Source organism: Argopecten irradians, chromosome 5 (assembly GCF_041381155.1).
Source record: "Argopecten irradians isolate NY chromosome 5, Ai_NY, whole genome shotgun sequence".
NCBI classification, from domain to species: Eukaryota; Metazoa; Mollusca; class Bivalvia; order Pectinida; family Pectinidae; genus Argopecten; species Argopecten irradians.
Genome location: NC_091138.1, coordinates 10,168,182 through 10,194,691, shown reverse-complemented (window position 1 = coordinate 10,194,691; position 26,510 = coordinate 10,168,182). Strand labels below are relative to the sequence as shown.

The 26,510-nt window shown below is 38.0% G+C and overlaps 2 protein-coding genes across 3 annotated transcripts in view; both read right to left on the bottom strand.

The window, feature by feature from the left end:
- Nucleotides 1-26,510, bottom strand: part of LOC138322819 (uncharacterized) — a 63,513-nt gene that overhangs the window by 29,314 nt on the left and 7,689 nt on the right. The gene's annotated exons all lie outside the window — the stretch shown is intronic.
- Nucleotides 5,097-13,398, bottom strand: LOC138322817 (E3 ubiquitin-protein ligase TRIM71-like). The gene is made up of 2 exons (XM_069266941.1): nt 13,256-13,398; nt 5,097-9,274 (listed from the first exon to the last, which is right to left on the bottom strand). The coding sequence occupies exon 2, from the start codon at nt 9,205-9,207 to the stop codon at nt 7,594-7,596; it is 1,614 nt and encodes a 537-aa protein (XP_069123042.1). The 5' UTR covers nt 9,208-9,274; nt 13,256-13,398; the 3' UTR covers nt 5,097-7,593.

The window sequence follows — 26,510 nt, the reverse complement described above, 5'->3', positions numbered from 1 at the left end:
TGACGATCACCTGATACAGAAAGTTGGTTCAAATCTGTAAAAAGTATTTACGAATTAGAACAAACTTTACAGTTGAACCATCGTATTATGATTTTTAATATTTGTTTCTCATTTTGATAGTTGGTGTATTATGTTACCAAACCTTATGCTTAAAATTCCAATTTGCTTTGCCAACGTTAAATAACAAAACCAAACTAGAAGTCAGTCAGTGTCAGTGATTATGTAAATTTCACTTTTTAATCTTTGAAGATTGTTTTGTTCCATCAAACCTGTGAATTCAGAAGATTTTTGAAATTTATGACCCGTTTTGGCCCCACCCCTCTGGTCCCTTTGGGTCAGCCAGGACCAATATGGATATGGTGTTAAAATGCTATTTTAGGCTAATAATTCTAACCCAGTTTGACTCATTTCCTATTAAAACTAAGCAAAGAAAGTTCATAAATGTGTTTTTCCTATATGAACAATAGTGAATTTGACTCCCTCCCCAGGAAAAAATCTGAGATCCCAGGGCCATGAAATTCAAACATTTTGTAAAGGGCCTTAAGATCTTTATTTTTTTTTTGGCCCGGCCCCTAAGGCCCCTGGGGTTAGTCATAGGGAAATTTGTTAATAGGATTCAATAGTCATCTCATAGGGATAATTCTGACAACAATTGACTAATTTCCTATTATAAATGACCATATAATGCTCAAAAATGTGTTTTCCCTATACAAACTATAGTAAACTTAACTCCCTCCCCGGGGGAAACATGAGACCTCAGGGTCATATAATTCACATTTTTTGTAGAGGGCATTGAGACCTTTCAACTTATGAAGAGTATTTTACCCCTTTTGGCCCCTCCCACAGCCCCCAGCGGGTGAGGGTCATACAATTCACAATTTGATTGGCCTTATGCCTTAGAAGGTTTGTGCAAAATCTCATTGAAATTGCTTCAGCGGTTTTAGAGAAGTCGAAAATGTAAATTGTTTACGGACGCATGACGACGGACAAAAGACGATTAGAATAGGTCACTTGAGACTTCGTCTCAGTTGACCTAAAAATAAGATTTTAAGCTAAAAATGGTGATATTTCAGCACGTTTTTCATACTTGGCTTGACGCAGCAAAATTGTCCCAACAACAAAGTATTATTCGTAATCAGTTAATTGATCTCTGATCAATCAGTAAAACAACAACAAAAATAGAAATTCAACAGAGAATTATTGTTACATCTTCAATAGGTTTACAAAACATCACCGGGTGCGTATAATGGGCATATGCTATTTTTCGAGTTCCGAACCGCTGACACCACAGATTCCTGGTTTATTATAATTTCCTTAAATAAAACATTGACTATTGACGATTTATAAGTAGAAAAACAATCATTTAAAGTTGACAGAATATCTAGGTTGGACAAGTTACAGTTTCCAAACTTCAAAATTTCCTAACATAATCCATTTTCATGTTTGAGATTTTGTAGATCAGCAGCGTCTCAAAAATAATTATCAGAGCACAACACCTGCTGATAGCGTAACAAATGTGACCTAAGCTAAACCCGTGTTTCCGTTAATATCATTAACAGTTTCAAAAACGTTTTCATTCATTGTTTATTTCCTATGCATAGGATAAGCAAAATATCAAATGGTTACTACAGTGTCACATATTTCTTTCACTGGTTTTCAATGATAACCATTATAATTGTGGGTGCTTTCTCGCCTCACTGTTCTATCCACTGAAGAGACTCGGCATGTCTGGCAGCTGGTACATGCAGTCCGAATCAGAGTAATCAAGATATCAGTATCCAATTCGTTGAAAGCCAGAGCGACGTCTTCGATGTCGATGAGCTTATGTGACACTATATTACCAGTGTTGTTCTAGACTGTCATCTTTCATGACCCATCCATGGCCAGAGTTCATATCAGGAACAACAGGTTCAGAGATGTGGAATCTCACTCAGATTCGAACGTATCGTATATGCTGTTTCAGACTTCTCCGGCCTAATTGAAATTACACCACATCCAAAATTTTCGAATAGTGGATTTGGTTCTCCTTAGCACATAGCTCCATAATTCGTATAAAGTACCATTCATTAACCTTATGGACTCTCATACGACCGTAAATAGCACAGGTGATATCATTTAGGTCATTTATGAGGCCATTACTGTTAAATGTTTTTCACCGGTTTGACTTTTCCCACTCCATTGAAGGTGCTGCTTGTGTCAAATGTGGTGTATGCATAAAAGAGACCATTGAAGACTCTCCAGAAAATTTCTCTTCGGGGCTTTCCTGACTTGGCAAAAAGTGGAACTTCACTGCAGACCTCATTTATGACCTCAAAGAATCTACTTGTGACATCTATGGTCACTGAGGGTTCACATTTGAATGAGGAAGTATGCTTTATACGAATTAAAGAGAACCAACTCAAACCTCTTCAGAATGTGGATTGGTGTCTTTTCCATCATGCCGGGGAAGTCTGGAACATCATATACGATATGTGGATCACTGGGTTGGAATCAGGAAGAGCTCCCACATCCCTGAATCCGATGTTCCTGATGTTAACTCTGGCCATGAACGGTTGACAAGTTAGAACCACGGTGGTAACCCGGTAATGTAATGCCACATTAGTTCATCCACATCTAAGAGGACACTCTGACGAGAAAGCACGCATAATGATAATGATTATCAATGTTATACTAAGGAAATTATATCATATGCCCAGTATACGCACCCGGTGATGTTTTGTAAACCAAATGATGGTATAACAATAATTCTCTTTTGCATTTCTATATATTTTTGTTTTTGCTATTATTTTTACTGATTGATAAGAGATTAAATAACTGATTACGAATAATAATTTGTTGTTGGGAGACATTTTTGCTGCGTCAAGCCAAGTATGAAAAATTTGCTAAAAAATCACCATTTTTGAGCTTAAAATCTTATTTTTTATTTCCTGCGTACAAATCACTACATATATAATGGATTATTTGGTTCTGATATATATTTGTTGTTCTATTGTGGTCATTTTGATACCTCATTTTTCAACTTCAGTTGGAAAATGTCAATTTTATGACTATTTGTCATTTTTTAGTGAAATTCGAAACGGCGGCGCGATTTTGATGACGTCATAACCGGAACTTATACAATGTAAACATTGTTTTTTTGTTGTTTAAACTGACTAGTAAGTGTTCAAAACTCATTAGAAATAATAGTTTGCTGTTGGGAAACATTTTTGCTGCGTCTAGCCATATATGAAAAAATATTTGCTAAAAAATTACCATTTTTGAGCTTAATATCCTATTTTTTCGTTTCCTGCATAAAAATCACTACATATATTGGATTATGTGATCTTGATATGTATTTGTTGTTCTATTATGGTCATTTTGGTACCTCATTTGTCTACTTCAGTCGAAAAATGTCAATGTTATGACTATTTTTCAATTTTTAGTGAAATTCGAGATGTTGGCCATCTTGATGACGTCATAACCGGAAGTTCATCCCAACTTATATAATGTTAACATAATGATTTGTGATCAGTGGGTGATAAGGGTTCAGAAAAATATTGGTTTGGAGGTTTCGGGGGGGGGGGTGCATGTGGGACTCTCTTAGCCCATGGCCTATTAAATGAAGAGAGAAATGGAAAGAATGATCTCAGAAGATACTGGTAATATTGCATGCGTATGTGAATGTTTAATCATGATTTACTAGTTGATAATATTCCTTTTTAAAGTTATTGAACCAGGGTTACAAATTGATTAAGCTTTTCCATTTATTCCAAACATTCGACATTGTCTAATTTGTAAATATGAATGTCACCTTTGCTGACTGCAGTATATTTTTCTGTGAAGTATGTATCCTTTATAAGTTTAGTTAAGGCACATACTGATAAATTCTCTTGATACCATCTTGTGCGGTATATGTATTGTTTTAATAATAGAATAATTACATTGTCTACCCTATTATGTAGTATTGGTTAATCAGAAAATCCACCCAAAATGTTTCTTTGTTAAAGGCGAATGGGATGAGTAAGCTATCTAATACGGATTCAAAGTTAATTAAAATATTCTGCACCTCTATACATTCCCATAACATATGTCCTACATGTATTGTCTCTATTTCCGTATTACAACGATACCAATTAGCACTTTCAGCAAACCCAATTTTAGACAAGAAATAATTGAATGTTAAAATATGTTGATTGGCTCTAAATTGTAACCAGTGTAGTTTGGAGTTTTTAGGTGCATCAAAAGGATTGTTTTATATTTGTGTCCAAATATCATCATCAAAGTTAAATAAATTATTCCATTTGGATTTCCCGGAAGAGATTGTAGCATTTCTATTTAAGAGGTTGTAAAAATCTTGGTACCTTTTTATGCTTAAGAAAAATGTCAATTTTTTTTAGGTATATATGGATAGCTTAACACTGTATTGGATATATCTGGAGTGTGGTAATTTCTTATTACTGTTGTAATGCCTTGAAATTTTAGAAAGTCTGTTCTTATGTTGAATTATTGTGTAATTTCCTCGTAAGTGAATAGAGGAATAATGTTTAATCATGTCATTATTGATAATGACATCCTTTTAATACCAATCTTTGTAAAAACTGACTTATTTCCTATCTTTATCTTATTGTTATACCAGATAGGTTTTTTTATTTCAACATCAGGCTGGCCATTGACTCTTGATAACTTAATTTCTTCCAGGCCAAGAAGACGTCTTTCCAGAATAAATTTGAACAGTTTTGTTGACAGCTGGAAATGTATTCAGTTTCACAATTAATCAGTTTATCAGCTTATAAACTTAAAAATATATGCCACTTGCTTTTTGTTGTGTAAAGTCTACGGATCCAAGTAAGTTTCAATGCATCAATTAAAGATTTTATATTTATCATTTTTAGTCCTCCATCTAGATAATTTCTAGTTAAAATATTTCTCTTTATTTTGTCTGTTTTGTTTAGGAAAATATCTTTCATGTTTAGCATACAAGTATGTACTCAGAAATATAACATTTTGATATTTATATTTGGATTTTGAAAATGGTCACTTTAAGATCGTAACGGGCCGATATGACCCATACCTCTTTGATAGAAGGGCAAAAAAAGACAAAAAATAAACAACACAGGTCAAAATAAAACCAATATTTAATTTGAACCAACATTAGAGACGAAAAACTTGCAGTAATAAAATAATACAAATTATTAGCTGCAAATCTAAATTCTGATTACCGAACACATGCTGTGCCAATTTGATAATGTTCTGAACATGTAACTTCGAGCTTTCATGACTCACGCTGAGATGAATCTTGTTGTTCCAAAACTATTCATGTCGGTACTTAGAAACAGACACATATGTAATAGTAATTTGAAATTCAGAGCCAAAATTTGTACATGTGCTGTTCCCAATCCCCAAGGATGTTTCTGATCAATTTTTTTTTATAATCCATGCAGAACTTTATGGCTAGTAGCGATTAAAAGGATTTACCTCTATTTCCTCTAATGGGCACCGCCCCTTATATACAAACTCTGTTCCCCTTCCCCCAAGGAAATTTCTGGCCAAATTTGGTTTCACCAAAAAAAATGAAATTTTGTTTTTACATATCTGCTAAAGTTAATACGAGATGGAAATTAGAACGCACAGCAAAGTATTAGCCACAGCACACAGCCCTTTTTGTAATGAGACTAGAAAGCGGGAGATAACTCATGACCCGCATTCATGTATCATAATGCACTTTTCCATAGATACAGACTTTTTTCAGAATGACAAAGAAATATAATAACATAAAATGACTAGAAAATGTTAACGCGATCCAAAGGAAACCAATAATACATATATGCAGATGGTTTAAGGGTAAAAATAAATCACCGAATTGCCTGAAAGAAGTGATCATATTTATTATTGACTTGTATAACGCGTCACTATAAACAAGCTTTGTGTATTGTCAACGGGGAAATAACAAATGCACTAACAACACATTAAAGAATAATACAAGTTAGTCAATCTAGATGAGCATGAAAGTAAAGAAAAATAAATGTTTCAATATTGGAAGTTATGTTAAGAAACAGGGTATCACATTGATTTCTAGTTTCTACTGTAAGCTTTATATTCCATTTCAACGGCTACATGTATTGCTCCGTTTTATCGAACAAACACATCAAAAAATAATAAATACATAAATAAATAAAACAACGACAAAACACTGAAATCATTTATATTAAATGGACTTACTGCAACATACAGATTATGCATACAGTTGACTGAAATGTATCAATAACTACTAAAACATATCTTTAATCATATTTCCTATACAAAAATACACTCAAACGTTACATATTTGTTTTTCTTCCTTGGTACACAAATATGTGGCTCTTTATATAAAGAACGATGAATTTGAGCGGTATTGAATTTTGTGTCATTGAATAAAATTGTTTCTAGTTTTTCATGGATTTCTTTTCATACCTTGCCTAGGCTAGTGCGCTTTATTGCATTTGCCATTGTCTAGTTGGCAAGTTGAATAGTTTACTCCCTATAACTGCCAACTGAATGCAGACCAATGCTTAAATCTTAACATTTCTTTATTTTGTTGCTCCACTTTCCATTTACAATATATAAATCAATTATCTAAAACTTACAAGCATAGATAAATATTATACCATTTCAATTGAATGGATCTCATAGAAAGGACTAGTAAAGGCCTAGCGTGTTGTCCAAGTTAAGTAATCATTCTGTACTATTACATATTATGAATGTTATCAATATCAAATTGTGAAACGAAACACAATTTCATATTCTAAATATAATAACTCTATATACCTACTTGAGGAGTTTTAAGCCTTACTCTCCTGTTTCAAGTATACCCACACCACATCATCCTTCTATATACCTACTCGTCCCTGTCCTCAGTCACTATAATACTTGAGGAGTTCCCCACTCTACTGTATCTAACACTTAGTATACCTACACCACATCATCTTTCTATCTACCTACTCAAACTTCAAGCGATTATTATGACGTCATTATCATTGTGACGTTACAATTGTCGTGCAAGTGATTACGGAAAACGGCTGTTCCATAAATTAATTATAGATGCAAAATTCCTTGCGATTTCATCAAAATTGTAACCAAAGTTATTGTCATGTAAGGACGGCCTTCCATGTATGCAGTGTGTAGCGTGCGTGAAGTGCGTGGTTCGGGAGACTGCGGTATATTCGTGTTGTGTCTGCTTGTATAGTGGAACTGTTGCCCTTTTTATAGTGCTGTATCACTGACGCATACCGCTGAGGACACCAAGCAACACACCCCACCAGGTCACATTATACTCACAACGAGAGAACCAGTCGTCCTACTCCCTGTATGCTGAAAATTAAGCAGGAGTAGAAATTAACTTTTATAGACTATGGTGTGTCTCGACCAGGGTACAGAAACCAGAGCGTACTTTACATGGGCGAGAGATCAACAAAAGTCCAAAAGTGAGGCAGTGTCAAGGGAGACGGAAGAACAGAGGCAAATTCAACATGAAAGCGCGCTTCATGGAATTTGTCTCCGTCCAGTTTGCATTCATGTTGGTCATGAATGCAAACTGAAAGACGTTCAATGCCTAAGTATACCTACTCATCCCTGTCCTCAGTCGCTATAATACATGAGGAGTTTGAACCCCCGATCACATGTTGCCCACACCACATCATCCTTCTGTACACTTACTGCCTGATGTCCTCCTTTGTATGTGTGACATGCTCCTATGTACCTCCCAGCTCCACTGATCAGTTGTATTGTGTTCGTTGACCTGTCAGCAATAACGAGATTACCTCTACTGTCATACACGACTGTATCAGGATCAAACTTGTCTGGTGTTATAAACCTCCTAAAGGAACTCCATCGAATCTGTGGTATGTCTTCCCCTCGATAATTGACCAGGTCCTGAAGTGTCTGGTTGTACACAATGACATGCCGTCTGTAGTTCTTTGGACTATGGTAGTCTCCACTGATGTGTTTACAGCTAGCTACAGCTATGTTACCTATAACACTACAGTGAGTGATACACTGAATAAACCCCGCCCCTGACCTCTCTACACTGGCTGTATGTAACACCCGGCCATCTGCTGTGTACATTATCACCTTGAACCCATGTTTTCTGCTCCCAGTACCCACGACAACCCGACCCTCCCTCGTCACACACAAACTGTAGGGATCGTCCTCTGTAGTGAACCTTGTGACTGGTATAGAAGACGTAGATACTTCAAATACAATCCTCTCCTTCCTACAACAGAACCACAGCCGACCTGTGGTGGGGTCCAGACTAATGTGTCTTATGTTACTGGAGTGTTGTATTGTTTGGAGAACTTTACCTTCGATGTTGACGAGCTTCACTGTGTCACTGCCGTAGTCACACAGCCATGCTTGTCCATCAGAGGTAGGGCAGATGGATGTGACGCCATCCGAATACGAGAACTTGGACATGACTATTGGGCGAAGATTGTAACGGAATTTTGACATTTGATCACTGGATTGTTTTGGTGTGGCAACTCGTTTTTGGTAAGAATGACTACCAGTGGATGACCCAGTTCGGTCAGTAGGACTGTTGATGTTTCCCAAGGCTTTTTTCAGGAATCCATGCCTGTCCTTACCTGGAGTAAACTCTACCAAGTTTATGTTAGGTGTGGGCGGGATGTCGGTATCCAGTTCCTGGATTTCTGATACCGAGTCATACACGAGTACACCTGTTCCTGTCTGGAGAGTCTGTTTGCACTCTGATGAGAGATTCCTCAACATTGCCAGCCTGCCCTCCATGTTTGTAATGTGTGTCTGGATGCGGTCCGTAGCCGCCACCTCCATCTTGTCACACAGCGATAAATAACCCGCCGTCATAAGATCCAACTCTTCCTTACATTGGTTACTATGGTCCAGAATATTTTCACGGATTATGTCGGACAGCGGTTTGCACGAAGCCAATTTTGCAAGAGAAGTTGTAATTTCCTGGTTCAATTTCGGAATATAAACTCTATCAGTGTTATTAACAAAATCCAGAATGATGTTTTGATATTTTTGCTCCATTTCAGATAATTCAACAAAACTGCCATTATGAGCCTTGTGAGTTGACAATGAACACGTCAAACAGATCAGGACCTTACAATCCTGACAAAGAAGGAGGACGTCATTGTCTTTATGTATGTGACATTTGGTGTTACCTTTACCTCGGACTGGTAACTGAGCCCGTATCGTCGATGTTTTAGATGCCATGGATGTCAATATTAGGTTGGCGACAAGTACAAGGTGAAGAGTGGGTTGTGTATATCTTTTGGTTTATCTAGATAATAAAGGAAAATACATATTAAGGCTTTCTCTCCAGTTTAATCAAATATTTTCAAGTATATAAATCCTTTCTTTGGCACAGGTGAGTAGAACAAAATTGATCAACAGTGTGTAAGCCTCATGTATCCTAGGACTGATATTACTAACGAGTCGTAAATTGATATGAAGCTTGTAAGTTTCGACAAAACAATCGAGGAAAAGCATATTTGAGGGAAAGGTCCACAGGTTTGGGAACATATTCTATCACCAAATAATCGTGTCGATATATTTAATAGTGTCTAAAGCAGATACTGTGAGCGTTTATGTGACAGGATTTCAACCTTACAAAAACATACACATCGAGTTCTTTAGAATGAGACAAACAATGACAATTGGTAAGTTAACCTAATGGTATGGTGAATCTTGTGAACTTCCTGAAATATACATTTTACGCATAATTTGTCGCAATTTACAAAGTATAAAACAATAATATATAACTAACGTTAGCCATAGTGCCTTCACACTTTTAACCATTCACATATGAGGATATAGCTAGGAGATTTGATGAATGAAAACTTATAAAAGCTGTGCTTCTTTTTCACACAATTTCAGTATGTTCAAATGCACTTCGGAAGTGATTTATCGGTATGCTACTGAAAAGCGTTTGAGACTAAAATAATTGTCGCTCGGTATGCCAACAAATATGTGAAACGTCATACATATTACAATCAGTTGTAAATTACAGCAGTGTATTACAGGGATTATTACTGTTATAAGTAGTTCTATAAAAAGGGACATAACTCTAAATAGGAGGTAGATAATATTCAATATAAATAACGGACATATACATTGTTCATAATGATAATCACCAAGTTTCATTAAACTCCATTCAGTAGTTAAAGAGGAGCTGGCTATTTTTGTATCAAAGGGGCATACGTCTAGAGGGAATCTGATGAGTATGTACATCTGCTAAGATTATTGCCACCAAGTGTTGTAATCGGAAAGCTGGTTGATCATTTTGAAACAAAGTACATAACTGAAAGGGGTTGGTTGAGTAACTCGCTCCGATATCAAATAAAACAGTCGTCCAAACGGCCGTTTTAAAATAAAATAACACAAATCTAACAATATGGTTATGACGTGATTTAGATTACTCACATCTGTATAAGGATTATTGCCATCAAGTTTCACTGAAATCCATTCAGTTGTCGAGGAGTAGCCATATAATCGTTTTGTAACAAACAGGCATAAGCGCCTTGGACAGATTCGGCCCTTGCTTTGTTATCTGGAGATCACGGTTAATACTATTGGCCCAATATAATGTAATTTTACTTCGCCCGTTGTCAGTATAATGTGACCGGGTAGGGTGTGTTGCTTGGTGTCTTCGGCGGCATGCTTTAGTGATATAGCACTATTAAATGGACAACAATTCCAATATACAAGAAGTCACAACATGAATATACCCCAGTATCCCAAAACACGCACCTCGCATAATATACACGCAACACACCGCATACATAGGAGGCCGTCCTTACATGACCATAGCTGTTAATAGGACGTTAATTAATCAAACAAACAAACAAGCAAGCATGTCAGTGACATCCATTTTAACAAACGGTGGTCGAATGTTATGTTTCTAAGCTTCATTATTTTTGGCAATAAGTCGTACAAAAAAAGAAATAGCATACGACCATGACAATTTTTTTTAAAAACGTCCTATTAAAAGCCAGGCTCACGTATGTGATGTATTGCCTGTGTGAAGTGCGTGGTGCGTGTTTTTGAAGACTGGTATATGAGTGTTGTGTCTTTAGATTATAGTGTTATCTCACTGAAGCATGCCGACGACACAACAAACCAAGCACACTTCTCCACCCGGTCACATTACACTGTCAACGGACAAACCAGGCGTCCCACTCCCTAAATTCTGAACACTTAGTAGGAGCAGAAACTACAACGTTTTGGACTATGGTGTGTCTCGGCCAGGGGACAGAACCTAGAGTCAAATGGGGATAGGGTATCAGAGGAGACGTTTGAAAGAAAGTTTTTAAACTTATAGGTTCATATTGGTCCTGAGTTCTGCATATCCAGTTTGAGCACAACAAGCAGACACTGACCATATTGAATTTGATAATTGAAGTAAAATTTCCCCATGTACATTCAATATTTGAAAGCGAGATTGAAAAGAGTGAAAAGAGAGCATGAGAGCATGATGCCCAGAGGATCACGCTGGTTTACTATGCTACGAAATGTTATGAAAAAAGGTTTGACCGTTCATTTCCTCATTTAAAAATTAACCTGTATTTACCCTATTGGGCGCCGGCCCTCCTGATACCATCCCCCTCCCACCCCACGAGCAAACAATTATACAAACGTGTTCCTCTTTGTCATACATATATTATATTTGATAGGAGTCAATATCCCTACAGGATATCTTGATTAATGGAGTTTTAGATTAATTAAGTCTCAAAATTGGATCTTAAATCGAGAACATGAAATTATGAAAAATGTTAGCACAAGACATTTTTGTAACTGGGTCACTTCTGTTAAAATGAACTTGTTTATGGGTATGGATGGGAAAATCATATAAAGGTTATTTATATTGCAACTTACATTAATTCAAATCAATATTATCATTATTCAACATAATCTTAATCATTATACCAGATGTGTTACGGACATTTGCAGATGATGTGTACTATATCTGCACCAGGAAGTGAACATGCCAGATATATAATAAACATATCTGTTTATAAGATAGTGTGTGTACATACACTAGATATACACAATCCAGGTAGGCTCTATACACCCGTAATTTAACAGATACATTTTCTAAATACATTGGTTTATTAGGTTTATTCAGTGAACGTACTTATTATATTTGAGATATGCCATGTAAACATACCAGATTCTATACTTTGTAAATTCGACGTCCTTCGTTCAAATGAATTAATTACAAAACTATTGTATCCCATTTTATATTATTGCCAACACCTATTGTGTTCATCCATGCGTTCTAAAACGTCGTACCGACATTCTATCTTTACATTTCATTTGGACCGAGGTTATCAGATTAAGATTTCTTTTATTTGCTTAGTTTTACAACTTATCGCAACACATACATATACATATTGATACATAAGGCACAGTATGGATCGAGAAACGGTATACTTTCTAATCGATACTAAGTGTAAGGGTAGTTTTATCACAGTAAGAACGTTAGAAAAGTGTTTTAAATATTGATCTAAAAGTAAAAAAAAATGAACTACATATATCTGTCATATGTAACATTTGTTTGTTTGTTTGATTATTTTAACGTCCTATTAACAGCCAGGGTCATGTAAGGACGGCCTCCCTTGTATGCAGTGTGAAGTGCGAGGTGCGTGTTTTGGGAGACTGCGGTATGTTCGTGTTTTGTCTTCTTGAATAGTAGAACTATTGCCCTTTTTATAGTGCTATATCATATGTTACATCGAATCACAAACTTGAAATAAGTTGGTACGAGTAATCCTTCTTTCAAATGGTTATGTACCCCTCCGATAATTAACCATATGCCGTAATTGGGCGAACATTTTGCCATATTTTTATTTTTAGCAAGCTATTGCAAACTATTAATTTTGGTGAATAAAGCTGTGAAACACATTCAAATGAATAGACATATATCATGCATTATAGACGTTGACACACTGTTTTTGTGCCTTATCTAACATACACATAAAAATCACTCTGCAATTACTCAAACAAAGTAAAACATTTCAACAACACATTAGCGTCTTGGTGTGACCGTTTTCACTCATCTTATTGCATTGTAGAAGTCTCGATAATAATTTCTGGCAGTACCAACTCGAACTTAATAAAAAAAAAAACGGCACATATACTTTTACTCTTATATAAATCAATATGCGCCTTGGAAATTTGTCATTATCGATAATGTTAAGGTTTTATTCTTATACTAGACACTAGATTAGGTAGACACCAGGTTTTTTGTTGTTTTACGTACCGTCAATCTAAAAGTCGTTTCCAAAATTACTAATTCAGGATATCTTGACGTTTTCTGGTTTGGTCCTCGTGACGTCTTCTCATCTGTTCACACAACGGTGTACAATACAGTTGATGTGTCCCTGTGATATAAAACTGTATCAGTATGGCGATAAAGTTTTATATATGTGTAATGATGTTCACCGATTACTATCTAAACCTTAACAAACCTTTGATCGACATTGTTTTTCGAGCTTGGTGATAAGCTCAATAAATGATATCAATATAAATATGATTGTGTATATTGTAAACGCGAGAGTGAAATGTTCGCTATCTACCCGAAGGCCTTTTCATTGCGAAAATGTCCAGGGATTCGCATAGATATCACTTCTCGAAACTGATAACTAAAGTAGCTATTTCAGATGTCTATTCACAAATAAGTTTTGTTTGTTTGTTTTTATAGTGCTATATCACTGATTTTTGTTTGTTGTTTGTTTGGTTAATCAACGTCCTATTAACAGCTATGTTCATGTAAGGACGGCCTCCCATGTATGTGTGTGTAGTGCGAGGTGCGTGTTTTGGGAAACTGTGGTATGTTCGTGCTGTGTCTTCTTGTATAGCGGAACTGTTGCCCTTTTTATAGTGCTATATCACTGAAGCATGCTGCCGAAGACATCAAGCAACACACCCCAACCGGTCACATTATACTGACAAAGGGCGAACCAGTCGTATGGTGAGTGCTAATAGGAGCAGAAACTACCACTTTTATAGACTTTGGTGTTTCTCGGCAAGAGGAGAGCCCAAAGCTTACCTCACAGGGGCGAACACTCAACAAAAGGCCAAACGTGAGGCGGTGTCAAGGAAGACGTTAGGAAGAATAAAGTCAGTTAGGAAGAAGAGAAAAGACAAGATCCTAAATTGAATCGCCTTTTACGATCATGCAATAGGGGCAGCGGTAACAGTTCTAACGCCCAACCTACAGGACATATCACTGACATAAATCAATATGCGCCTTGGAAATTTGTCATTATCGATAATGTTAAGGTTTTATTCTTATACTAGACACTAGATTAGGTAGACACCAGGTTTTTTGTTGTTTTTACGTACCGTCAATCTAAAAGTCGTTTCCAAAATTACTAATTCAGGATATCTTGACGTTTTCTGGTTTGGTCCTCGTGACGTCTTCTCATCTGTTCACACAACGGTGTACAATACAGTTGATGTGTCCCTGTGATATAAAACTGTATCAGTATGGCGATAAAGTTTTATATATGTGTAATGATGTTCACCGATTACTATCTAAACCTAAACAAACCTTTGATCGACATTGTTTTTCGAGCTTGGTGATAAGCTCAATAAATGATATCAATATAAATATGATTGTGTATATTGTAAACGCGAGAGTGAAATGTTCGCTATCTACCCGAAGGCCTTTTCATTGCGAAAATGTCCAGGGATTCGCATAGATATCACTTCTCGAAACTGATAACTAAAGTAGCTATTTCAGATGTCTATTCACAAATAAGTTTTGTTTGTTTGTTTTTATAGTGCTATATCACTGATTTTTGTTTGTTGTTTGTTTGGTTAATCAACGTCCTATTAACAGCTATGTTCATGTAAGGACGGCCTCCCATGTATGTGTGTGTAGTGCGAGGTGCGTGTTTTGGGAAACTGTGGTATGTTCGTGCTGTGTCTTCTTGTATAGCGGAACTGTTGCCCTTTTTATAGTGCTATATCACTGAAGCATGCTGCCGAAGACATCAAGCAACACACCCCAACCGGTCACATTATACTGACAAAGGGCGAACCAGTCGTATGGTGAGTGCTAATAGGAGCAGAAACTACCACTTTTATAGACTTTGGTGTTTCTCGGCAAGAGGAGAGCCCAAAGCTTACCTCACAGGGGCGAGCACTCAACAAAAGGCCAAACGTGAGGCGGTGTCAAGGAAGACGTTAGGAAGAATAAAGTCAGTTAGGAAGAAGAGAAAAAGACAAGATCCTAAATTGAATCGCCTTTTACGATCATGCAATAGGGGCAGCGGTAACAGTTCTAACGCCCAACCTACAGGACATATCACTGACACATGCCATCGAAGACACCAAGCAACATGTTTGTTTGTTTGATTAATAAACGTCCTATTAACAGCCAGGGTCATGTAAGGACGGCCTCCCACGTATGCGGTCTATATCATGTGTGAAATGCGAGGTACGTGTATTGGGAGACTGCGGTACGTTCGTGTTGTGTCCTGTATAGTGGAACTAATGCCCTTTTTATAGTGCTATATCACTGAAACATACCGCATAAGACACCAAGCAACATATCCTACCCGGTCACATCATACTGACAACGGGCGTCCCACTCCCTTTATGCTGAGTATTAAGCAGGAACAGAAACTTCAACTTTTTGAACTATGGTGTGTCTCGGCCAGGAGATAGAACCCACAGCCTTCCTCACAGCACAGGGCCATGTATAGTTAGAAATACAGAATAAACACAAAGGATTCATCGATCGCTTCCCAGAAATCTGACCTATTTTTTCTAACTCGGTGTTTTCATACTTAATCGTCACCTACCTACGTATTTATAACACCGATAGCTTCATAAAGGTTCAATCTTTTCATCCATACCAGTGTTCACACGTCTCTTTTTCTCATGTACTACTTCGATCGGGACGTGCATTGCTCATTTCGTGCCATTTTGATTAGGGTCACCAGCGACATTGACCTGAACGAGATTCAGGACCGGACTGAAAAAAAAGCCATTCGGGTGTTCTCGGACTGATTGCATCAAGTGAAGGTAAGTCACGAGGTTTGTCAAGAAAAGTACGGGAAACCGCAAAAACACGGATTGTGCCCAGTTTTGTGTGTTAGAAGCGGTCGAAAAAGGACACAATCTATTGATAACAGGTTCTCCGGGTACCGGAAAAACATTTTTGTTATCAAAAATAGTTTCAAATGTCTTAAAAAATAGAAAATTTGTTAGGATAACTGCATCAACAGGCAAAGCAGCCAGTGGTTTGCAGGAGAAAATCAATGAACTAGATTTGCCCATTTGCCAAGTCAGATCTCTGGCAAGCGATCAATGAATCACTTGTGTTTATTTATATGTATTTCTGGTTATTTTTTCATATAGAGACTATACATGGCCCTGTGCTCACAGGGGCAGGCGCTCAACCGTAGGCCAAAAGTGAGGTGATGGCAAGGGAGATGTTAGGAAGAAAGAAAAGATAAGATCCTAAATTTAGTCGCCTTTACGATTATGCAATAGGGGCAGCAGCACACATAACGCCATACATGCAGGGCAGCACCCAACTCGGCCACATTATACTGACAATGGGCGAACCAATCGTCCCACTCGCTTAAACCAGGCGCGGATCCGAGGGGGGGGGGCGGACCCAGGGGGGGCGGACCCGGCGTACGCCCCCCCTAAAATAGGAGAGAGAAAAAAAAAGAAAAAGGAAAAAGAAGGGAAAAGAAAGAGGGGAAGAAAGGAAAAAGAAGGAAGAAAGAAAAAAAAGAGGGAGAAAGGGAAAAAATTAAGGAATTAGATAAAGAGTGAGAATTAGACAGAAAACTCCATTTCCTACCTTTACCGTTTGATGTTATCATTTTAAAATCTAAATGTATTCGACTTTGTGGTACATACATGCATGAACATACTTGTATCCAGGCACGATGGAATAATTGACAGGTTATATCTCGATATCCTTAGCAATAAAAGAAAAGGGGGAGGGGGTGGGTGGAAGGAATTGTAGCTGGCCATGAGTCTTCGCTGGTTGACTATATACCATGCCCTTCGTTTTCCAGGTTGTAAATGATATATTTTCACATTTTTGAATCAGCATTAAAGTCCTGTATTAAATCCGACTATCAATTCACAAATGTGTGCGTACTTTCAAAACGCCAGTTACAAGATCACTACTGACGCCGAATGCTTCTAGAAGCATTTTATTTGTCCTAAGAAAATGTGTGTAAAGAAAAAAGTGGAATGCGACAGAAAATGAGAGCTTCTAGGGTCTGGGTGCACCCCATGGCCAGATGCCTTCCTTTTTTTGTTTCAATAAAAACATATCTTAACGATAATGTTACAAGATAGGCAAACGATGTTAAAAAAATTAATGCACATGACAAAAGGCTCCCTATTAGAAAACAGGATGATAGCAATGGTTCCTGGCACCGTATGGCCATAGACAAGACCACTAGCCTTCTTTTCTTTCGTTGTCCAATACACGAATTATGAAGATTGTGTGTAAGTTAGGGAAAATGAATTATCTAATCTGACAGATAATGTATAGAAATAAAAGCTTATATCGTTAAAAAGTTCACTTACACTTTCATTAGTCCTATAAAAACCTTCAATAGGCGACCCCTAGCTGCAATATTGTAGCTCAAAAGACTTTTAGACTGAAAATGGTGTCTTCTTTAGAGCTACAAATAGTTAAGTATTGTCATTGTCAACTTGATATCATAGTGGAACTCTCCTGTGTGAGAAGTTAAATAATTTTAAGTATTGTCATTGTCAACTTGATATCAAAGTGGAACTCTCCTGTGTGAGAAGTTAAATAAAGCAGTCGTAGTCTCAAGATGTCTCCAGGTTCATGTGTTTTACATGGTGTCAGAAGTTTAAATCGGACAACATCGTCCACTAAACGGAAGATAAGACTTGGATTTCAATCTAAAAAGTTGAACAAGTTATCCAAGATCATAAAGAATCCAATATGGATGCAGGACACGCTCAAGGAACCCCAAAAATGAACTGGGATGCACCAGACCTCGTGGTAGCCTAGGGACGCTTTCATAAACCACGTGGAATTTTGGTTTAAAGGACCATTAGCTAAGAAAAGTGAAGAAGAGGAAGTGTAATTATCTCATGATATGGTCGGGAGAGAAAGGAAGAGAAATATACACAACATGGACGTTGACGGACGAGGAGAAAAAATCGGTTCACTACTCTCACAGGCAAATTCGAGACACACGTACGCCCGAAGACCAACAAGATATTTTCACGTTATAAGTTCCAGTGTAGAACGCAACGAGAGGGAGAAACTTTCGAGCAGTTTCTAACAGACTTTGGCTAGGGACTGTGCGTATCAAGAAAAAGACAACATGATTCGGGACGCGATAGTCTTTGGTACAGTGGATCATAAAGTGCGAGAAAAATGCATTAATGAAGGATCAGAACTAACACTTGACGCTGCGGTGAATTACGCGAGAACATATGAGTTATCCAAAGCTCAACTACAAAAGATGGAGAAAACCGTAAACGTAATAAAGAAAGGTAACCAGAGACAGCCGACTAGTACCAACAAAGCAAAACCTACTCATCAGTCTCACTCGAACGCGACCTACAATTCAAAGGGAGATCACTCTAATCAAAACAGAGGGAAAACGTGTTCGAAATGTGCTAGATCTCACCCGCCTAGAAACTGTCCTGCCTACGGGAAAAAGTGCATGAAATGCGGGGGATTAAACCATTTTGCGATGGCGTGCTTGTCGAAAGCCAGTAAAGGTAAGCACATGAAACAAAAAACATGCAATATTGTTGAGATTGACACTGATGATGATGATGATGATGATGAACTGTTTGTTGGAATGATTACCGGTAGTAATCACAAATATATGGATGTAAACAACGTAAACTACGTCGGAACTTCCGACTGGATTGAGACTGTAAAAGTCAATGAACACCCTGTAACATTCCAATTAGATACTGGGGCCAAGTGTAACGTGTTGTCACATAGACTTTATAAACAATTAAGTAGTGAGACCCTTCAGTCGTGTAAAACTCCCCTTCGCTCATTCTCGGGTCATCAGATCACATGTCTAGGAACCACACATATGTTGTGTTCATACAACAACAAACCACAACAAAGGGTAAAATTCTACGTGGTGGACATAGATTCTCAAGCTGTATTGAGAGCCGGGACATGTCAGGAACTAGGTCTTGTAAAACGGATATACACAATAAATCATGAGACACCCAATGTACCAGACGGGATCGACGCTGGATATGAGGACCTATTTTCAGGACTTGGCTGCTTGCCTGGCGAACACACTATTAAACTTGACCAGTCCGTGACTCCTGTGGTACATCCTCCGAGGAGAGTGCCCATAGCACTTAGGGATAAACTTAAAGATGAACTGGATCGAATGGAGAACCTCGGTGTGATTGTAAAACAAGAGGATCCAACTGCGTGGGTCAATTCCCTGGTGACCGTTCTTAAACCTAACGGTAAGCTGAGAGTATGTATAGATCCGAGTGACTTAAATAGAGCAATTCAAAGGGAACATTTTCCTTTGAAAACAGTCGAGGAGGTTGTTTCACGGATGCCCGGAGCAAAGATATTTAGTAAACTAGACCTCACGTCGGGATTTTGGCAGCTGAAACTAGATGAGGAAAGCTCGAAACTATGTACTTTCAATACACCATTTGGACGGTATAGATTTACACGTCTACCATTTGGAGTGAAGTCAGCACCAGAGGTGTTTCAGAGAGTAATATCAGAAGTGGTTTCCGACCTTGAGGGAACAGAAGCAATTATCGATGACATATTGATTTGGGGAACAACCAAGGGGAGCATGATATCAGACTTAAGAAAGTGCTGGAACGTGCACGTCAGTGGAACGTAAAACTTGGACTAGACAAGTGTGAAATAGGACAGACACAGGTCACGTATGTTGGACACTTATTAACCCAAGATGGAGTGAAACCAGACATTGAAAAGGTCAGAGCGGTACAAAACATGACAAAACCAACCAATGTAAAGGAACTCCAAATGCTCATGGGTTTTGTTCAATACCTACACAAGTTCATGCCAAGATTAGCAGAGGTCAGTGGACCACTCAGGATCCTCCTAGAGAAGGAAACAATTTGGCATTGGGGAAGTGAACAGGATAAAACATTTAATACTCTAGTCAACATGGTCTCATCCGCACCAGTATTGCAGTATTATGACGGTAATAAACCACTTACCCTATCTGTGGACGCAAGCAGTAAGGGGCTGGGTGCAGTTCTCATACAAAATGACAAGCCAGTCGCGTATGCCTCGAGGGCATTAACCGCTACACAGCAACGATACTCACAAATAGAAAAGGAAACCTTAGCAATTGTGTACGGTTGTACAAAATTTTATGACTACGTCTATGCGCGCGACAACATCAAGGTGGAATCGGACCATAGGCCCTTACAGGCTATCTTCAAAAAGCCTTTACTACAGACTCCACCTAGACTTCAGAGACTGCTACTTGCAATGCAACGACATGACGTTGAAGTGATTTATAAGCCTGGAAAGCTTATGTTTCTAGCTGACCACCTGAGTCGAGCCTACTTAAATGAGACTAAGGAAGTTTTAGTCCCTTAGCTACAAGTAAATGACATTCATCTAACTGCCTACCTGCCAGTCTCACCAGAGAAATACCAACAACTTAAAGCTGACAATGCAAGCTAAAAAAATACATTTGAGAATAAAAAAAAAAATAAAGTTTTTTTTTTAATATTTTTTTTTTCAAAATTCGGTTCTGAGACAACCCCTTGCGTTTCTAAGGACGGGCAGTCGCCATTTTGTTTTAACTCTGCTTGGATACAACACCGGGTACCGACCCCTATATAAAGCGCGTGAACCACACACACGTGCAATCAGTCGAACGCTTGCTGTTCAAGGTGTAACATTACTAACACATGACCGGCTCTAGGTCTTCTGCACTATATACCCAAGACGTAATGATAAAACAATGGTTATTACTTTCAATGTTTTCTCAAATAAAGTTTCTAAGAACCATATACAGATATATACAGTTAAATTAAAAGTAATGAATGAATTCATACTTTCTTTCCACGTGCGAGATCCATTTTGATTATAACGTAAACAAACCCGGAAATTCTAATAGGAGATAACACTGTCAAACTAAATATAAATACTGCACTCACCTGACAAGGTTTCATTGAAGTAATAATGTCAGCTGCATCCCAAAATATGTCAAATACGAGCTAATAAAACACTTCAACATATTAGATATTACACGCACATGTACATGCGTGTACCTTTGGTAGTTTACATATGGCAGCGTCACTTGTTCGGGACAGGTGGTCACGTGCAAGTGGCCAGTCGAGTACACCGGGTACGATAGCATACGTGGAGATATGTGGACGGATTATTATCAGGATTTTTATTCACTTGTGTGGAAAGTAAAATTTGTGAAACATCTAAATGACAGCTTAGAAGAGTTGACATGTTTGCTTGCTAAAACCAGCCCTACACACATTTACAGGTAAGGGGTTTTGTTTATGTATTACATGTAGTAGGTGATACACAGTGGAAAAGGTGTATATGTACATGACTGAGCGCACGTGTGTCGATTCACGCGCTTTATATAGGGGTCGGCAGGCGTCTCGTATCCAAGCAGAGTTCAAACAAAATGGCGTCTGCCCGTCCTTAGAAACGCAATGGGCTGTCTCAGAAACAAATTTTGAAAAAAGGAAATTTCTTTATTTTTTTTAATCTCAAATGGACAATTTTTAACTTGCATTGTCAGCTTTAAGGAGGCTACAGCAAAAGATGAGGATCTCCAGATTTTACAAGATATTGTATTGGATGGATGGCCAGAGGACAAAGCGGACGTACCCCCTGAACTACGTCCCTATTGGACTTTTCGGGATGAAGTATCCTGTATTGAAGGACTTATGTACAAGTCACATAAACTCATAGTGCCAAGGGTATTGAAAAACACAGTACTTGAACTTATCCATCAGTCCCACTTGGGAGTAGTAAAAAACAAAAACCGAGCCAGAGACGTACTATTTTGGCTTGGAATGTCTAGAGACATTGAGGACATGGTAAACCAGTGTAGTATATGTGCAAAACACGACAAGAGCATCACAAAAGAACCAATGATTGCAATGGAGCTACCCACCAGACCGTGGTCGAAGATAGGAATGGACCTATTCGAGTACAACAACAACACATATCTTCTGACTGTTGACTATTTCTCCAAGTGGCCTGAAATCGCTAAATTAGAAACTACAACAGCCAAATGTGTCATTACCCATGTTAAAAGTCAAATGGCAAAGTACGGAATACCTGATGTGGTAGTAAGTGACAATGGACCTCAGTTTGTGTGCCATGAATTTAAAGAATTCACGAGACAGTATCAATTTGAACATGTCACTATAAGTCCATATTACCCACAGTCAAATGGACAAACGGAACGAATGGTACAGACCATTAAGAACTTGCTAAAGAAGTCAAATGATCCTTATTTGGCTCTCTTGGAATACAGGAACACACAAATCGATGGAGTAGGACTTTCACCGGCTCAGATGTTCCTAGGACGGCGTTTGAAAACGACCATACCAACCGCGTTACCTCTTCTGAAATCTGATACTTTCAACAAAGTACATCGGTTACAATCGTCATGCCTTGAGTGAACGCCTCAAACCACTAAGCCCGGGAGACAAGGTCATGGTGAAAAAAACTAGCAATACTTCGGAATGGACACCTGGCACAGTTACTGACCTCTACAAATCACCTAGGTCATATTTGGTAAAGTCAGGTAACCGGACATACAGGAGAAACCGTAGACATTTACGACCAACGGGGTCGAGGGTAGACTTGAACCCAGAACCAACAGACTGTGAACAGTACTGGCCACCCAGTATTAAGTCTAAGGAAACTCCAAGCGCGAAGCCGAAGGAAACAACATCTGCGAAATTGAAGGAAATAACACCCGCGAAACCTAACCAGCAGTTAAACGCGAACCAACACACATCTGCGAACCTGAGTTGTCAAATTCCATCTACACCAGACCGCCAAACAACAAGATCCAGCTCAGGAAGGCTGTTGAGGACACCAGCCTGGTTGAAAGACTGTGTTAAATAAGTCAAAAAGACTCATAACTTTTATTTCAGGTTGTGTGTTACCAATAGTAGAACTTTCATTTGAAAATTAGACACTCAACTTCGAAAAACTAGTCAGTAGTGTTTTTTCTAGTCAATTTTCTTGTTAATTAAAAAGAAAAAAGAGACGCTCAAATTTCTTTTTTTTCAGGTTGTGTGAAATACTTTAATAGTGTAAATTCAAAGGACTTGGTTAACAAAGTGAATATTCCGTTATAGTATGATTTGCAATTATACTATATATACTATATATAAATATACATGTATATTATTTCAAGTACAATGGTAAAAGTTAAACAATGAGTAATTTTCTTATATAGTTTAATGACAATAGTTTAGAAACAGTTTACTACTAGCATACTGCAGTTAAGTACTTTATAAGTTGATGTCCATATGATAATATACAAAAATCTCTAGAAAGGGAAGGATGTTAAGTATTGTCATTGTCAACTTGATATCATAGTGGAACTCTCCTGTGTGAGAAGTTAAATAAAGCAGTCGTAGTCTCAAGATGTCTCCGGTTCATGTGTTTTACAATGGCCCGAGCAGATCATCTCGCCTTTTATACTATTATCATAGAATTTAAAGTACTTTGAATTTCCTACAGAGCGCGATATATAACAAAAGAGTTCAAATACACCGAAGAGTTCCAAATCTTTGCGGGACAAACCAATCTCATGCACGGACTTTCACACAGAGAAAAATGTTTGAATTTAATACGTTAAGAATTCCTATAGTATAATTTGCTATACAACCCTACTTCACCAATGTAACTTTCACTATTGTAAAGGGTGCCATTATGGAGTGTTCACTTCCATTTCTAGTAAGATACTGAAAAGGGGATTCTGTTTATCTAGTATCGAATTATATAGAACTAATGCAGCCTATACACTGCCCTATTGAAATAACTCAATATGAATAATCACGGTGTATATTTTGAAGAAATTCGGCATATTCCTTATAGATGTTTTAACTCTAAATATGCTTGATATAGGATACAGACTATCCATAGCGGATAGCGATTTTAAGATTTTCTATCCTTTTTAAGCAATAACAAGCCTAAGTTTTACCGTATGGCTATATCTTGTTATGGGCGCCGCCATATTGGATTCGGTAGCAGCAGCAGTTCACAAAAAGTAAAATGATTTCATGAAAGATCGAAGGCCTTGATATCAGTAAATCAGGTGTTTACCGGTTCTACAGATATCATGTTATGATATTAACGTTCAATTGTAATCACTTTCGAGCCTATTACCAACAATTACGATAGAAATCCGCCTCATTCCAACTTCCCTCTCGGCTTGTTGCAGGAAGTCACGATACTCATCCACACAAAATGAAAATATTTTAAGTTACCGATTATACGTCTGTTGAAAATATTGTTGGTAAAGGACTTCCCGGCTTTACATTTTGTTACATAATTTATTTACTATCAATGATATCTCTTCTGCATGACAGGGTTTCCGGTTGATGATACTGTCTATTCAATAAACCACGAACGGATGGTTTCTTTAGAAACAAAAGGTATTTCAGGTAAGTAAGCGTGCCAATCTTTGCTTATTTCATATTTTGCTGAGCGCTAAGCAGGAACAGAAACTACCACTTTTACTTCTATAAAAGTGGTAGTTTCTGCTCCTGCTTAGCGCTCAGCAAAAAGGGAGTGGGACGACTGGTTCGCCCGTTGTCAGTATAATGTGACCGGGTGGGGTGTGTTGCTTGGTGTCTTCGGCGGCATGCTCCAGTGATAAAGCACTATAAAAAGGGCAAAAGTTCCACTATACAAGAAGACACTACATGAATATACCGCAGTCTCCCGAAACACGCACCTCGCACAACATACACACAACACACCGCATACATGGGAGGCCGTCCTTACATGACCTTAGCTGTTAATAGGACGTTAATTAATCAAAGTTTTCACTACAAAATATCAATCGGACTTTGACGGTTAGTACTAACATAATGTGGCAGTGTTGTTGACGTGCTGTCAGTAGATTGCATAAACATCCGCTGACCACATTTTATTACTCCTTTTTTTTTACTTTATTAAAATTTGGTTTGCATTATTGGGTTTTTTTTTAGGGGGGGATTAAGATGCACGATAGTGTTAAATGAGTGTTTACAAAAGCGTACACGAATGTTATGGCCAAATGTCATGTCAGTAAAAATATGGAAACTCATAGACACGTTGTCAGTGCTAGAATATAGAGAGGGTTAGAAATACAGCATTTCGACATGGGAACTCGAGAAAAAACACCACAAAAAGGCCTGGATTATCATCAGGTATGAATTCCGTGAAACATATAACTTAGAGACCTGTAGGACCCAAATACAAATTTTGTTTAGCTCCCACGATTGCCCAAGTTTCATTGCCAGATTCACCTCCAACATCTGGTTGTATTCATAAAGTGACACTAATACCATCAAACTGTGCATTAGAATGTGCATAAGAAGAGTGAACAATGTTGTCGGCAATGGTTTTCCTGAAATAACCTTAGACTGTATTCAGAAATATGTATCTACGATTATTAGGCATGCATGGTTATGTGATGAAGCGGTAAAACTCTCGGTGAAACGTGAAGCCCCAATAAAACTTGTATCAGTTGAGCGTACGTTAGAATTAGCGTCAATCAACATGTCGCAGTGTCAAGGTTGCAGAAAAGTGGTAAGTCCAAAGCTCCAAACGGTACGATATCAATGAGCAGTGTAGGGGAAGCATGGTTACAGGTAATGGTCCAGGCCACTTGAATGAATTCCTGGCTACCCTTGACTCGCCCGGTATGACACAAACCTCCTTTTCCGCCATTGAACAGGAAATAGGCCAGTGGTGGAAAGATGCCCTAGGAACCGAATTATTGATGGCAGGTGCTGAGGAACGAGAGATCGCGATCTGTAAAGGTAATTATCATGGGAACGTACCATGCATAACAGTTATAACTGGTGAAGGATGGTCAAAGAGAACATACAAACACCCATATAACGCTCTGGGTGGGGAAGCTATAACTATTAGCCAGGTAACAAAGAAACTGTTACGTATAGGAGTACGTACGTAACAAGTACTGTTACATTTGCAACATGTCGCAACAATAGGAGATACCTAGACCACAAGAGCTGTTGGAGAACAGCAAAGCTCGCCTATTCAGAAGAAGTTGATGTTCAAGTATTTGCTATTTAAACATGGAAATATGACAAATTAACTCAAAAAACCCCTAAAGGGCCCCAAATTGGTTGTATTATCACGTTCAGCATCCATACACATTAGGGAAATAAAATCATAAACATTTATGATGACTTAAGCTTAAACAATAGACAAAATAGAAACTTGCTCAAAAACTTCAACATGGAAATATGACAAATTAACAGACTCAAAAAAACCTAAAGGGCCC